The 15,016-nt window shown below is 39.0% G+C and overlaps 1 protein-coding gene across 1 annotated transcript in view; it reads right to left on the minus strand.

The window, feature by feature from the left end:
• Positions 1-9,383: 9,383 nt before the first annotated feature.
• The window catches only part of arid3c (AT rich interactive domain 3C (BRIGHT-like)), a 65,280-nt gene continuing 59,647 nt past the window's right edge, over positions 9,384-15,016 (minus strand). The window contains exons 8-9 of the mRNA XM_080852897.1: positions 13,727-13,816; positions 9,384-13,030 (exon numbers count right to left, since the gene is read on the minus strand). Of these exons, the coding sequence (XP_080709023.1) occupies positions 12,861-13,030; positions 13,727-13,816 (260 nt within the window). The 3' untranslated portion in view covers positions 9,384-12,860. The remainder of the gene's footprint in view (positions 13,031-13,726; positions 13,817-15,016) is intronic.

Genomic DNA, 15,016 nt, shown 5'->3' on the forward strand with positions numbered 1-15,016 from the left:
GACAGTGTAACAGTTTGTTTAAGAAAAAAAAATCTTACAATTGTTGGTGGATGCGATGTTGATTGTATTAATAAATGGAATATAGGCTTTTTGTTTTTAATAAGTGGCTATTGATATTTGCAAAGATCTAACTCTGTTTTTGATATCATTAATCGTAGTTTCGGTTTCCAGATGGTTTAACTCTGTATCAGCTGAACCCAATTTTTACACAGTCATCACGTTCAATTCAGAGCACAGCTAACAACAAAACCTCTATGTACCTTTTATGTATAGTGCTAAAGCGCAGCTAAGCTATCAAAATGCTAACAGACAGAGCAATTGCCCACCCCTCGGACTTTTTATGTGTAAATCTTGGAGGCAGTGTTCCAAACAAATTCATCACCAATACTAAACACAATTTTAAACAGCAATAAATCGAATAAATTCGACAATGACAACGAAGTCATTCGCGTATCGCATGGTGATGGTGCGCTGTACGCTTCAGGTGTCAACTATAACAAAGTGTCGCGTTGCTGCCCCCTATTGTTAGCTGCCACACAAAAAAACACGTTGATTTTGTTGTTGAGGCGGAAAACAGAACAGAGAATAAGGTGTTTAGTCACAAATAAAATTCTGATGATAAACATTGACAGACTATATTAACATCACATTTTATGTAGTTGTAAGTTCTCTGGGAGTTTTTTGTACATTTGATGTGCTGTTGATTAGAATGGAATGCATTGTGCATTCTGGAATTGTGTTGTGTTTTTGGGAATTAGGATTTTTGAAATACAAAATTAAGAATTATGCTTTTTTAGCATGACAGCATTGTATTGTTTTATGATGCATCATTACAACATATTGGGAATATGTGACGTGCCCACAAAGGACTTTAATATCATAATGCATAAGAAAATATTCAGAGGTAGAGGGATGCACACATTTTTCTATACCCCACTCCTTCTTCCACCCTGTTGGGAGCAGACTGTTTAATTCAGTTTTCTCAGAAAGGGAGGAGGGTTAGATAAAGACAGGGAACAGTGAGGATTATTCTGCATGGTCATCTGCAAAGCAAAGGCAAACGTATCCCGATAACTGTCAGAATTTTAATGTAGGCCTTATTACTCAATGAAAGTGATGGGTTGCACTAAATAATATAGTTGTGTTGAACCATCATGCACAACCAAGTTCCATGAAGGATCATTAAGTCATTAAAACTAAGCCAACAATCATGGACTGGTCATGCTGTCGAATTAAATGTATGTGAAAGCTGTGGAAACTCTAAAAGCTGTGAGCTGGTCTGTGCTAGTCTAGTGTGGTATGATTTAAACTGTCCACTAGAGGCCGCCAATGTTCATGTGACCACCTCTATAATCAAACCTTTTTGGATTGCCAGATTGTTTTTAGCCTGAACATCAACACAAACACATATCTACATGCGCACACACACGCATGTGAGCGTCATACAAACACACACACACACACACACACACACACACACACACACACACACACACACACACACACACACAAACACACACACACACTCACACACAGACACACACACACACACACACACACACACACACACACACACACACACACACACACACACACACACACACATACACACACACACACACACACACACACACACACAGAGACACACACACACACACACACACACACACACACACACACACACACACACACACACACACACACACACACACACACACACACACACACACATACCTACATGCACACACACACAATGACCGACTACTCCAGGATCATGTGTCCTCACAACAGAGATTTTTGCCTTGATTAACCTTAGTAACAGATTATTGGCAAATCCCGACAGAGGTAAGATCCCAATTAGTGCAAGAAATCAAGGCTACTCCTCCTTTCATAGTGTGAAGGGAGGACACAGTGGACTGGACAATGAGGCTTGTTGGGCCTCTGTTAGATGAGTCTCCTCAGAAGGGTTCTAACATCAACAACATTGTTGTTCCACGCTTGCAGAGGAGAAAATCGAAACGTTGTGAAGGCAGTGGAAGTAATTGTATGTGTTTTGGAAAAGGTAACTTGTTCGTTGGGAATGCCCTCAGATAGATGGGTAAAGTGGGTGAAAATGTTTCTAAGTTTATGTGGTCAATAAACAGCAAACCTAACTATCATTAAGATGAATTAACCTAACATAAAGGAATGATTATATAGCTAAGCAACAGCAATCTTGTTTGTCTAATTTATTGCAATGCATTGCATATCAAACCTCCCTTGCTTTGTGAGATGGACCACCTGTCTTTTATCAAGACACATGTTCTTTTGAAATCTTGCTGGTGGTACAGTGACACTGTAATCCCAAGCTTAGTACTTAGATGTACCCCATGTTTGACATGACAGGCAGATGTACAAAGAAGCTAATCTAACTTGAGGATTTAATGCATTTCAGTAAGATGGATAAGTGGCTTGTGTTTGTCAACACGTGCTACTTCTTTCTACCCTGGTCTTACAGGGGTCGCCCCATTCCTTAAAGTTTGTTGTGATTCTCACAGTGTTTATCACATATGAAGAAATGTTTCACAACAATGCCATGGCAACTACAGACCTGCCTTAACAACGAGTATTTGAAGTTGTGGATGATCAGTCACACAAAAATTATTTTGAATCTTTTCTTTGGTAAAAAGTCTTCATGAGTACGTGAGAGTGATAATGGTCTGCATGTAAAAACAACAATTGTCCCCAGAGCAACAAAAGAAGGTTTCTAGGCTATACCAAGCTTAAACCACAGGAACAAATACACTGTCTATTATGTCACTAATTCTCCTAAAATCTCCTTATTTTGACAGTGTATACAAATTACTTTATATGTCCAATTATGCTCATAGTATGATTTGATATGTTTACTGTACTGATTTAATCAAATAGATGTTCTACTAAAAATGATTTGCAAAGGGCAAAGGGATTAATAGCAATAATGTGATTGCTAGATTACAACACATGTTTTCTGAAGGTGTGTTTGTTTGTTTGTGTGTGTACATTGTGTTGGAAATTAAAAATGGATTGACCTAAAATGCTTGTTGACCATGATACCCTTCACCCTTATTCACATCTCTACTGCAGCCTACGACCTAAACCATCCCATTTCACTAATGTGGATACGACAGACTAGTACCACCATGACAGGGGGATGTGATGAAATAACCTGTCATCTGCTTACACCACGAGCCCCTTTGTGCAGTGGCACCACAGCGGCTATGAAAAGAAGGGGGGGTGGGGTGTTGTTCATTTGTAAGGCAAAACAAGGAGACAGAGTAGGAGGGGTTTGCAATTCCACAGCTGTGTTTGTTAGGATGTCAGCATGTTAGTGTAGTAATGATGCCTTCATCGCTCGCTTTGACCTTTCTTTTGTGTGTTTTAGGGAATTTGCATTCTAAATGTTTCATATCAAGCATACAGAGGCAGGTGTGCTGTGTGGATTTGAGCTGGTCATTTGTTTCCATGCTGAACAGCAGGTGGCCAAAAAAGTTTGGTTTTCAGTATAGGCAAAAGAAAAGATTGGAACCCGTGTGAGGAGAGGCAACCAGAGCTGAATGTCTAGCATCTGAGTGGGGATCGGTGAGAGATGGCCTTTGTCACGTCAGTGTGAAAACATAAGATTAATACTCTATTTTTACCTGACAGGATTTTAAAACATGTCATACTGTGTCCACCTAAGTATGTAAGACATGCTGCGACTCCTGAATGATCACCTTATGCTTTGTTTGTGTTAGATGCACCATGTAACTATAGGCTCAGCGTGAACTAAATAGCTTTACTATGAAGTAAAATATGTTGCTTGTCCAGTACACCTGCCCGTACCAGATAGCGCTGAATCTGTTTTCTACTGCACGGCTGAAGCTGCACCAGCAGCTTTGTGTCACAATGCCTCAGCATTGATCAACAAATGATTTGTTGAAATTGATTGCATATTTGGTTGCTATGGTGCTTGCAACCATGGCAACCACAGGCGACTATGGCAATACCTTTATTATGATTATGTGAGCGGAGACAGTGGTCTGTGTATCCTTGTTTTGCCAGTAGGCATTAAGGGCTATTAAGCTGGAACAAAAAGCTTATTAGCTTCCTCTACTTCCATTTATAACCTGTTGCTGATTTAATGGCCATGGATCAAATAAATCAACACAAATGTTATTTGCAGTTATACAGTGATAATAACACATACTGGAAAAACAGTAGTGAAGTTGGAGATGGAATGGAAGATATTTAATATAGTTTGAGACTACTACTGCCAATAAAGAGATAATGAGATAAATCATTTTGTAGACATTGGTATCAAAGAACCCTTACAGTATAAGTAGTGTAGTCTCTTTTATCAGCACACGTCAATATTGGGAAATTAACCTATGACCTACAGACAGGCACTAAGTCATCAACTAACTAATGAACAAACACAGTGTTGTTCTAACTGATTATTTACTTTGTTTATTTAGTTATTTATCTTGATCGACTAGTGGAAAATAATTAATTATTTAGATTTGGTTTTTGGTTTTATTTTCATTTCAACTATTGCCTCTGTGTCTATTAAGGAATACTGTACAATATAATGTCTATTCCCAAAAACAGGTCATGGACGATGACTTAGATTACTGCCTGAAGAAAATAATCCTGTCACAATGCATTAGCCTCTTACTAACTCCTCGTTATTAACAGGAATTTTTCTCCCCCACAACGAGCTCTACCAGTGTCAAAGACACATTGATGGAAGACATTTTATCAATGCTTGTAAGTGTGTCATCAGTCATCAGATCCCAACTGTCAAGAGAGATATGTTAACCAACAGACAGTGTTCAGTGCATCTGTTTTCTGGAGCGTGTTGAATGCTTTAAAACAGTCTTCCCTCTTCCTGTGGCTCTCATATGTAATACTGAGTTGCAGATGTCCTGTTGATTGTAAGGGTTTAAGTATTGCCCTGTATTAAATGAACTGGGGTTACCCTGGTGATTTAGATCCCCCACCCCACCCCCCACCCTACTGAGCCTGAGCTAAATTGTACATTGACTTTAAGCAAGGAATTCCATGTATTGAAGATGATGGATGACATTTTCATGAGGCCTTTGAAGTGCTTCTGGCTTTGTGTCCCTGAGCCGGACCAGTAAATTTGACCACAGCTTTAGCCCATCGCCAAAGGCAAGCTCACCAGCAGATAAGAGATATATGATCCACAAGAACAGAGGTGCACAACTATAATATCCCTAATGATTTCTTTAACTAACAACTATGTTTTGCTAATACAATATGTGTGTGTGTGAGTAGCAAGATACAATAAGAGACAAAATGAGCTTAACATGTTTTGTTGGCGAGTTATTGTTGATAGCACTGCAGTATCAGGCCATAATGACAGGATCTTTCAGTGCAGAATTTTAACCGGGTGACAAGAGCTAAAAAAAGAAGTGACCATGTTAGTGGAGGCTGGTTTCACTTCCATCATGAGGGAGCAGTTTAAGAAATCCTATCTATCTATCCATCTATCTATCTATCTATCTATCTATCTATCTATCTATCTATCTATCTATTTATTTAATTAAATATGTATTTATTTAGTTTGATTGGTTGGTTGTTTTTTTATGCTGCTGTAACACATATTTATATAAGTATGTATAATATACGTATAATATTTATATAAGGTTTCTTTCAAATTGTAATGACATAAAATAAAAAAATGTATATGTTAAAAACTGTGTGACCCAAGAAGGCACATATACAATAGTTACTTTAACTATACCTTACATTGGTGATAACTTCTGATGATCCCGATACTGTAGCCTTCTGATTAAACTGGAATAACTTCTTGTTCTGGTACTTCCACTGACATCTTGATTGCCTTTATGCTCTCTTGCTAAATGGCCCTCAGTTAAAGCCTTACTTCAGCCTTGGACCAACACCATCCATTGTATGTTTTTGTGTATCTTTGACCTAGGTTTAATAACTAAATGTAACGTTAAAAAACTAGACACTGACTGGTTTTTCTAGACCATACAGTGATAGTTTTAGACCATAGGTGTTTTGTGGAATGGGTAAACAGCAGGTAACCACATTATGTTGTTTAGCAAACTACTTTGACTGGGTAAAAAAAGGCCAAATTAATTGGAATGGCAGGCCTGTAGGTTTGGAGCGATATGCTGAAGTTGCTAATTGGTATCGACGCAACACGATCCAGTCTTTCAGATCAGCAAAGCTAATCACCCTTGACAGCTATGAGGTGATCTTTGTGTAGAATCTCACTCGCGGGGTGAAAGTTCAGCATCAAATCAATGGCCACTAAAAAAACAGGCAGGAGAGACAGCATCTTTGTTTGTGTTACTGTTATGGATGGGTCATCGATCGGAAGTAAGGTTCTGAGCAGGGAAAATGCTGATGTCCATTCACTCCAGGAAGACCTTGATTCATGTCATCCGGTGTCGTTTGTTAAGGACTGTTAGGACAGTCACACATTGAAAGGTTATTCACCAGATGTGTTTCACATCTGAATAAAAAAAGGCAAAGTTCTAAAGAATGACCTTGGTTCTATCATTTACACTTTTCCATTTCAAAACCAACAATTGTACATAACAATCTGCCCCTCACAGTACCGGGTAAGCTAGTCATTCATCAGGTAATATTCCAGCAGTCACAGACATTGAAACCCTGTGTCATAAATGAGTTAAAAGAGCTTGTTTCAGCTCAGGCTGAATCACTTGAATCAAATTATAGTCTTTACTTGTAAATATCTAATTGGATTAGTGGCTGGGAGATGAGCATGGTAGTAAACAGTAATCTTACCGTTTGGTCACATGACTAATGCCCAGAAGTAATGAGCAGCTATTTTCCTGTGACTAGTGCTGGAACTGATGTGTAACTACGAAATCACAAATAAACAGACCAAGGATGGCACAGAAGCTGGATTAGATCTGTTTTAAATATAAATTTGATCATTCACAAAAACAAAAAAAAGTGTATGATTTGTTCATTGATGACACCATGGTCTAAAAACCTCAGTACAGAAGTGCCGTTGTTTAATCACGCTCATTGACCACTGCAGTCGGACATATTTACCTCCAGGTAACCAGCTGCCACCAAGCAAATAAACATGAGTGTGCAGAGGATGACATACTGAAGGATGAACCGAGGAGTGAGGGAGACAACTGAACAGGGAGAAGACACCCCCCCCCCCATCACTGTTTCCTCAAATCAGATTGATGGTTTACCTTTCTTTATAGTGCCTCCATTGATTGGGAGGGTTGGCTGTCACTGGTGCATAAAATTAACACTGTGTTATAGGGCATAGATTTCTGTCAACCTCTGACAAGATAACCCATTATTGGACGGTGCAGCTAATTTGTTTTTGTTTATTCAGAAGTGTAATGTAACACTGCCTGAGCCCAATAATAACTCTATTACCTGCAAATCCCTGCAAGACCATTGAAAGCCACTAATCTTGCCTGGTCCTAATTACATCAGGTTCTCAGCCCTTAATTAACCAATCTTTACTCCATTTTAGCTGCTTAATGCAGCACACACCCTGGCATCATTAGTTTAATTGCCTGCTTTTGCAGAGTAGGACTTTGACCTTTGTACTGCAAAGTCGCCAACTCTGTGTGTGTGTGTATGTTTCTGCAGCTTAAACTAATTGCCGATTTCCCTTAATGCTGTGCACCTGTGTCTAGATTTTTTGACCATTGGCTACTTTCTGTGTAAATTAAATATTAACGAATGAAATGCTGGACTAGGTAGTCCTGCTTGGCATCTGTGCTGTAGCAAGATCAGGGTGGGTTTGCGGCAGCACAGTCCCTGGGAGTTTATGCCTAAGATCTGTCAGTAATACAAAATGAGCCTGTAGCTGGGTTCCCATCCAGGTTTTTATTGCGGATTTTGAGCATTAAATTGGGATATCCTGAAATTCACATAATTTAACGTTTCTACTGGGACTACGTCCAAGGTGTCCATCTATACGAACTTAATGTACACCCCATTAGCCAATCAGAAAACAGTATTTCGTTCCAGAGGGAGATAATAAGAAATGTATTCACTGGAAGGGGTTGTATTATTTTCTCAAATTGCATAGGGTGTAATGTGTAGGTGGATTCAGAGTTTATTTGCATTCAATCATAATTGTTGCCCTGACAACTACAGCTTTGAACCCTCAGCTGTTCACAACTCCTCTCTTGATTAGTCCATTTTTAGCACATTTTCTTTATCCGAATGTTCATGAATGCTGTTACAATTTGCAAATGAGTTGGATAGAAACCCGTCTACTGTCAAATCTTAAACTATCTGTGCAACATAAACTAAAAGTAAACCTAATTTCCAAGCAATGTTTGACACACTCATCTGTAGATAATAGACTAACAGACTTAAAGATGTGCGCCTGAATGTCCAAGTGTCGGTTTTTGTGAGTGGGATACAACCAGACAGTATATTTCTTTTTGTCTAAAGTCTTCATCAGTCTTCATTGAATGGGCCAGCTAAAGCCCTGCTTCATGGTTTGATTAATAAAGAAACATTCTTTTTTGACTTAGAAGAAGTACAAAATCTTACATTAAGCTACATTGATTATTTATGTCCATCATTTTAATAATAATTTCAGTAAACTGTTCTGCATCTGCATCTAAATGTGGCAGTGGAAGAGAATAATAATCTCTTCTTGTCTCCACTGAAATGCATTTATTTCAAATCGACATCAAGAAGAGAAGCTGCCTCTGTTGTAATAGTTGATCTGACATCCTGTCCACGAACAATGGTGAAATGTCTAGCCATTGTCTGGTTTAGTGCAATTATTTCGAGGCAATAAAGCTCTTCCTGTGTCTGTGTCCCAATTTAATTGTGGTTTCCTTTCAGGACCTTTATGACATTCTTTTCAGTCTTGCTTGAGCCATCTCACTTTATCTGCCCTGCTCAAGGACCAATGAAGAAGTTATGCAAGGGCTTTGTGACACAGTCTGTTGCTACCACTAAAGAGGAAATCAAGAAAGAAAGGTGTGACTGAACAGCAAATAGTTCATGTGGTGGAAGATGAGAAATGACAAAAAAGACTTCAATTTAAAGCAGTAATTTATTTCTAAATATGCTACGAGTCAATGGCAAAACGAAGAAAAAAAATCTCTTTCACCTGTTTTTTTTTGTGTGTTTTTTAACCCCTGAGCACCACAATCCAGCTTTCCCATAATACACTGGATTTATCCAAAGTGAACAAAAGGAAACAAAAGAAATGTTTAAGCTTCATATACTGCGAATAAAGCCTTAATAAGTTCTACAATCTACTAGCATAGCACGGCTAAAAAAAATAAACAAAGTAAACAACATGTTAATTCAGTAAATACATAACTGAGCCTTTTTCTTCAGTGAATGCTATTTTCAACACATTTCTTTCTTTTCTGACATTGTCATCTTATTCATAGTCAATAGTAAGCCAGTGAGTGTGTGTGAGTGTGTGTGTGTGTTTTGGTGTCTTTCTTTGGTTACAAGAGATAACAGCGATTTCTCGTTCTTGTTTCACAATCAACAAACACTCTTTATGACTGGCGTTTGGTATCAAACTCTGGTGTGTTGACGTGTGAGCGGGAGGGAACAACAGTCATGAGAGGGAACAGATTGTGCCAGTGTAAATGAGAAAGAACACATGTTCTGATATGTCAACTCCAATCCCCAATGATTATGAGCCACAGACATTTATGCATCCATTACGGCCGTTTTTCCAGAATAAACGTGTGTTGTGTGATTTCTTTCAAATCTACTTTTTTTTTTTTTTAAACTGATTACTGCCTCAGCAAACCATTTGAAACGTTTGAATTGTTTCATACTAGGTAACAGAGTTAAGAAAAAGACATTCTTAAGAGTAATGACTATCTATCCATTACACATTTTTGCAAATGCTAGTTTCACTGATCTTACAAAAGCACTGTGCGGAAGACATTGTGTGGAAAGAGACCTAAAGGTACAATACAAAATCTTTGGTACATTTGAATAGGAAACAAGGGTGTGAATTATGAAGAGGCGTGTTTGGATGGGATTTTTGCTGAGTTAAGAAACCACCTGTAGGTAAACTGCACATAGAAGTTTGGACTTAATCATTACATATCACAAAACATCTGCTCTGTAATGACACTGTAATGACTTAAAGTCTTTCAAGTAAACACTGGAATTGACAGAGTATCAGACAGCAACCACATCCACGTCGGTAATGTACGCACACCGAAACACACTGTACACTCCAGTGGTGGCTGCCTGTCTTGGGACAGGATGGTATGAGTACGGTGTATAACATTACTTCAACCTATACATTTATCAATCGGATGTGCAGTACATCTAACTGAAAATATCAACATTAAACAGCAATGAACAGATAGCCATGTACAAGAAAACATAATCCTTCTGGCATTTCTCCCAAACAATATAATGCCATAAAAAAAAGGAAAGTGAAGAAGCGATGCAAATACATTGCCTCGTGCCCCGTGTGGTCCACCAACTTCTTTTTTTCATCTCAGTACATATGTTCAAGCAAATAATCTTTGTATGGGCCAAAAGGCTATACTTAAAAACTGGCGGTTGTGGTTATGTTTTGTTGGCACAGTCTAGAACAAATGAGGTAGATGTCTGTTAATAAAATATTCCCTTCTTGGTATAACAATACAATATATGAAAAAAAAGAAGAAAAAAAAATCCAGTGATCTGTTGAAACAAAAATATTGATTTTTTTCAAGTGGCTTCACAATAAAAAGAATAGAAATGAAATATGAGGTATATTTGTTTTCATAATCTAATATGTATGTACAGATTTGTGAGGTATCTGGCTGTATTTCGAAGGACTTAAAAAGGGCCAAAAGCAAAGTGGTGTAGCTGAATGCATTGTTACAGCCCCCAAAAACACAAAATAAAAAAGAGCGAAATAAATACAATTTTAAATCATATGCTTAATAGACTTTAAAAAAAGATTAACACAAGAATATCATCAAACAGTTTCCCATTTCCCTTAACAACAGAGAAGGTATTTTTGAAGCAATGCTGAGAGGGATAAAATAAAACTTGGAAGAAAATTATATATATTGTGACAGAGAGAGAGAGAAAGAGAGAGAGAGAGAGAGACTATAAAAGAGGGAGTGAGAGGCAGAGAAAAAAGACAGAGAGAGGGAGATAGAGAAATAAGTCAAATGCAAGTGCATTATTAAAAAAAAAAAAACAACAACTGGATTCTATTCACAATAAAGCCAAAAGCTACTTCTTCAGCAATCCTCAAATCCACAATGACGCTTCCCCCTGTCTTGCTCTCTGTACCTCCCAGGGATCCCTATCTATTTAATTTAATGAGAAATGTACTGAAGTGCTCAATCATTTCCTCTAACCATAGGGGTGTCCGCAACCATTGTACATAACATGACTTTTGGCATGATACCACCCTCAGGCTCCCAAAGCCACTCTTGGCCGGAGAAGCCTGTTTCTTTTCTGTGTTGCATGCAGTTAACTCGATCCAGGGAACCCCTTATATACCCAGCTAGAACAACCTCAATGACAAATAGTTGTTCGCTGTAGGTGGAAAGTCACTTTTGTAAATAAAAAAGTCTACATTGGTAGCGAGAGCCATCTCCACGAAGCCAAGAAGAATACATCTTGGTGTGTACATTGTCGCAAGCTCTAACCACAATCGATCATGAAGCAATGTTGCTGGCTTCCTATCTAGGTTGCCTTAACCCTTACATTACAATTAAACATTTAAAAAAAGACTTGCATGTATTAAATACCAGTGCGACTTACTGATTGTCCCACTGAACATGTGGACATGACATTTGATTGATTTGATTGATTGATGTCCACCGCGGCAGTTAGCACATCACTTAGATATTTTCCTTTACAAAGAAAAGAAAACAAGCATCGATAGGTTCATCTCCCTGACTGCTAACAAGTTGTCCCTCTCCCTTTTCAGTGGGATGTGCTTTGCCTATGTCTACAACTATTACTATCATTCTTTTATTTCTCAAGTACAAAACCCCTCTGTTTGTTATTTGGAACTACCATAGACCTCTGATCTGATTCTTCAGTGGCATGTTCCAAGTTACTGCAGTGCTTTGAGAAAAAAAAACTGTGCGTTTATATATTTGTTGTAATTCGATGACCATGTCTGTGCGTGGTTACCTTGTCAATGGCATTCTAGTCTTCTTTGGTATAAGCTGCAGGTTCCGAGGGATTTAGTGATTTAGGTGCAAATGCACTTCTAACCTGTTTGAAAATGCGATAAGAGAACGCAAAGGCTGACAATATGAGATTCCAAAGCAACAGAGGATAACAAAGCCAGCAGAGAACATGAAAAATGTCCCCCCCCCCACCTCAGATAATTGTCACCAGAGAATTGTGCCATTGTCATTTCCACAGTCATTGCACTGTCCCGGGCATCTGTGGCACAATCACACGATAAAGCTTCTCCCCACAGAACAGTGTGGTGAGGAAACATACTTACTTCATACGTGTGATCACTGACCCAACAAGCCCACTAACTATTGTAGCAGATGTTGCTCAGAGGTGAATGTAGTAGGACAACGTGTATTCTCTTGGTTTCAATGTATATACATATATCCTCTTTGATAAAAAAAAAAAAAAACAACAAAAAAACTTTTTTCTATAGATATTTCTGGTTTTTAAATAAACATTCGATCTTGTCACTTTTGGATGATGGACTTTTTATATAAAAAGAGACGAAAGCCACCTTCTAAAAGAGCAAAATCAAATCGGATAAATGTGTGTTTGAGTTCTATCTTCTGTTCTCGGCTTTGCTTTGGGTCTTTTGCAACAGGAGGAGAGGCTGCAGAGGGAGGACAGGGGGGAGCTGGATGGGGGCGGCCTGCTCTTGCTCAGGGGGACGCGTTGCCGTGTGCGGAGGACGAGCTGGAGGAGGCGGACGAGGAGGGCTGGATCTGCGTGGCCAATCCCGGGCTGGACTTTCCCTGAGCGATGTGGTGGTGGTTGCCTCGGTGGCTTCCAGGGATCACTGGCATGGAGGGCTTACGGGCGAACAGGACCCCTGATCACACACACACACACACACACACACACACACACACACACACACACACACACACACACACACACACACACACAAACTTTTGTTTAGAGAACAGTTACAGTAGTGCGCAACATATAAAATCAAGATAGATGCAAATTACTTTTAAAATATCAGTGAAAGCAGCAGCTGTGTTGAAATGGATTACAGTAATGTCCATGGAGGCTAGAATAATAGTTGGCTACATGGCTACTGCTACTGCTGCCGTTAACCTTAAGGTGGATCAACTGGATCCCCCAAATTGCCATGCCTCTGGGGTCTTAGGTGTTAGCGAAGGCTTTCAGCCACAAGGGCCTGACCACTTCACAGTGGCTCTTTCCAAGGGGAAAGTTACCAGCCAAGCTTACGAGACTCAACTTCAATTGCCCAGCCGAAGGTAATTATAGTCCCAGGCTCCAAGGCACAGGCACTGTAGCCAGCTAGAAAAAACGGCAGCCTTTCCGTTCAGGCACGTAAGACAATAAGCCTCATCGACCTTGAAACGCCAGGCCCAATTCTGAGATATTTAACTTTTTTAACTCCATTGGGCTGCCACTTCATTACCATGGATTTTATAGCAAAGACATCAAATTGCGTGGAGGACTAAGCGCAGGGGTGCTGCTATAACTTATTGAATTTCCTTCCTCCAATTACATCAGCAAACGGCCCTCTATTTACCTGTGTAGACAACTCCATTTATTTCTATTGACATGTTGATGCTGCTAATGCCGTTGGTAGACAGGTTCAATGCGGTCTCTTGTCTATCATCTGTCAGGAGAGAAGCCAGAGAGCGGGAGTGAGAAAAACTCAATATGAGCATTTATAAAAGGAACACAAGAAGCAAGAAGGAGCGCGCCACAGAATATTGGTGATAACTCATGAGTGACAGGATAAGGAGCGCTTTATTAAAGAGTTTTGGAGCAAAAGAGGGAGAAAGAAAATTACTGTGAAAAGATGCAGCCACCATTTGTAACCTGTTGTTAAGAGGGGGTTATATCACTTTTAACATTTATACTTGTTTTTTTTCTCAAAGACACATTTTACAGAAGCGCTAACAAAATATCTATGCAATAGAGAAGATAAAGGAACCAAAGATATGCTCAGAAGGAATTCAAATGGAATTGTTGGCTGTAAAAACAGGAAATACAACATCCGTACCTTAAAATGAAAGACATCTTTCAATGCTACTACTCACTATTTTGTGATTAACACAACAAGTTCTTCCTCTAAAAAATATAGTATATTATTTTTTCACTAATAATTATATTTTCCTACGGTTGTACCGTATGCAGTTGCTGTTGTGCGCCCAGATGACTAGTTTAACTATTTTGCTGTCTCATTTTTAGACAGCATTGACAGCAATCACAGCCTGCTTTGCACTGACAAATAATAGTATTTTATGTAATCTGTAAATTACAGAGTAGATGCCGGCCCCAAAAGCAACACACACCACTGTGAAATTAAGCTCAATTTTCTAAGATATATAGTTGCTGAAGCCAGTTATTATGACTGATACAATACGGTCACACAGAGGGGGAAAAAAAGGCCTAGCGCATTTAACCCTCCCCCCTCTGTTCGTTTCATGGGATCTATGATTAAGTAATGAATGAGTTATAGCTTGTCTGTAGCCAGGTGCGCCGGGGCCATGACCATCACACATGACCAATGAGTCGTGAGTCAGACGGAGGCATTTTTACTCATGATGGGTTTGAAGCACGGCAGTGCTGGCGGTATTTCTTCATAACTTCTACGTTGCAGTGGCTGATGATACCACATAACTAGCAATAAATTACACCCTGAAGTAGCTTAATATTTCTCAATGATAACTCCCCGGGAAAGTATTTAAAAAACAGTTTCTAAATAAACTCGGAGATGGATGTGATGTGTTGTATATAGATAGATAGATTTTTTTCATGCCAAGGCAGGCTTGGTTTAAATACTTAACATCCTTGCAATATATTTATATAT

Source organism: Sprattus sprattus, assembly GCF_963457725.1.
Source record: "Sprattus sprattus genome assembly, chromosome: 15".
Taxonomy (NCBI): domain Eukaryota; kingdom Metazoa; phylum Chordata; class Actinopteri; order Clupeiformes; family Clupeidae; genus Sprattus; species Sprattus sprattus.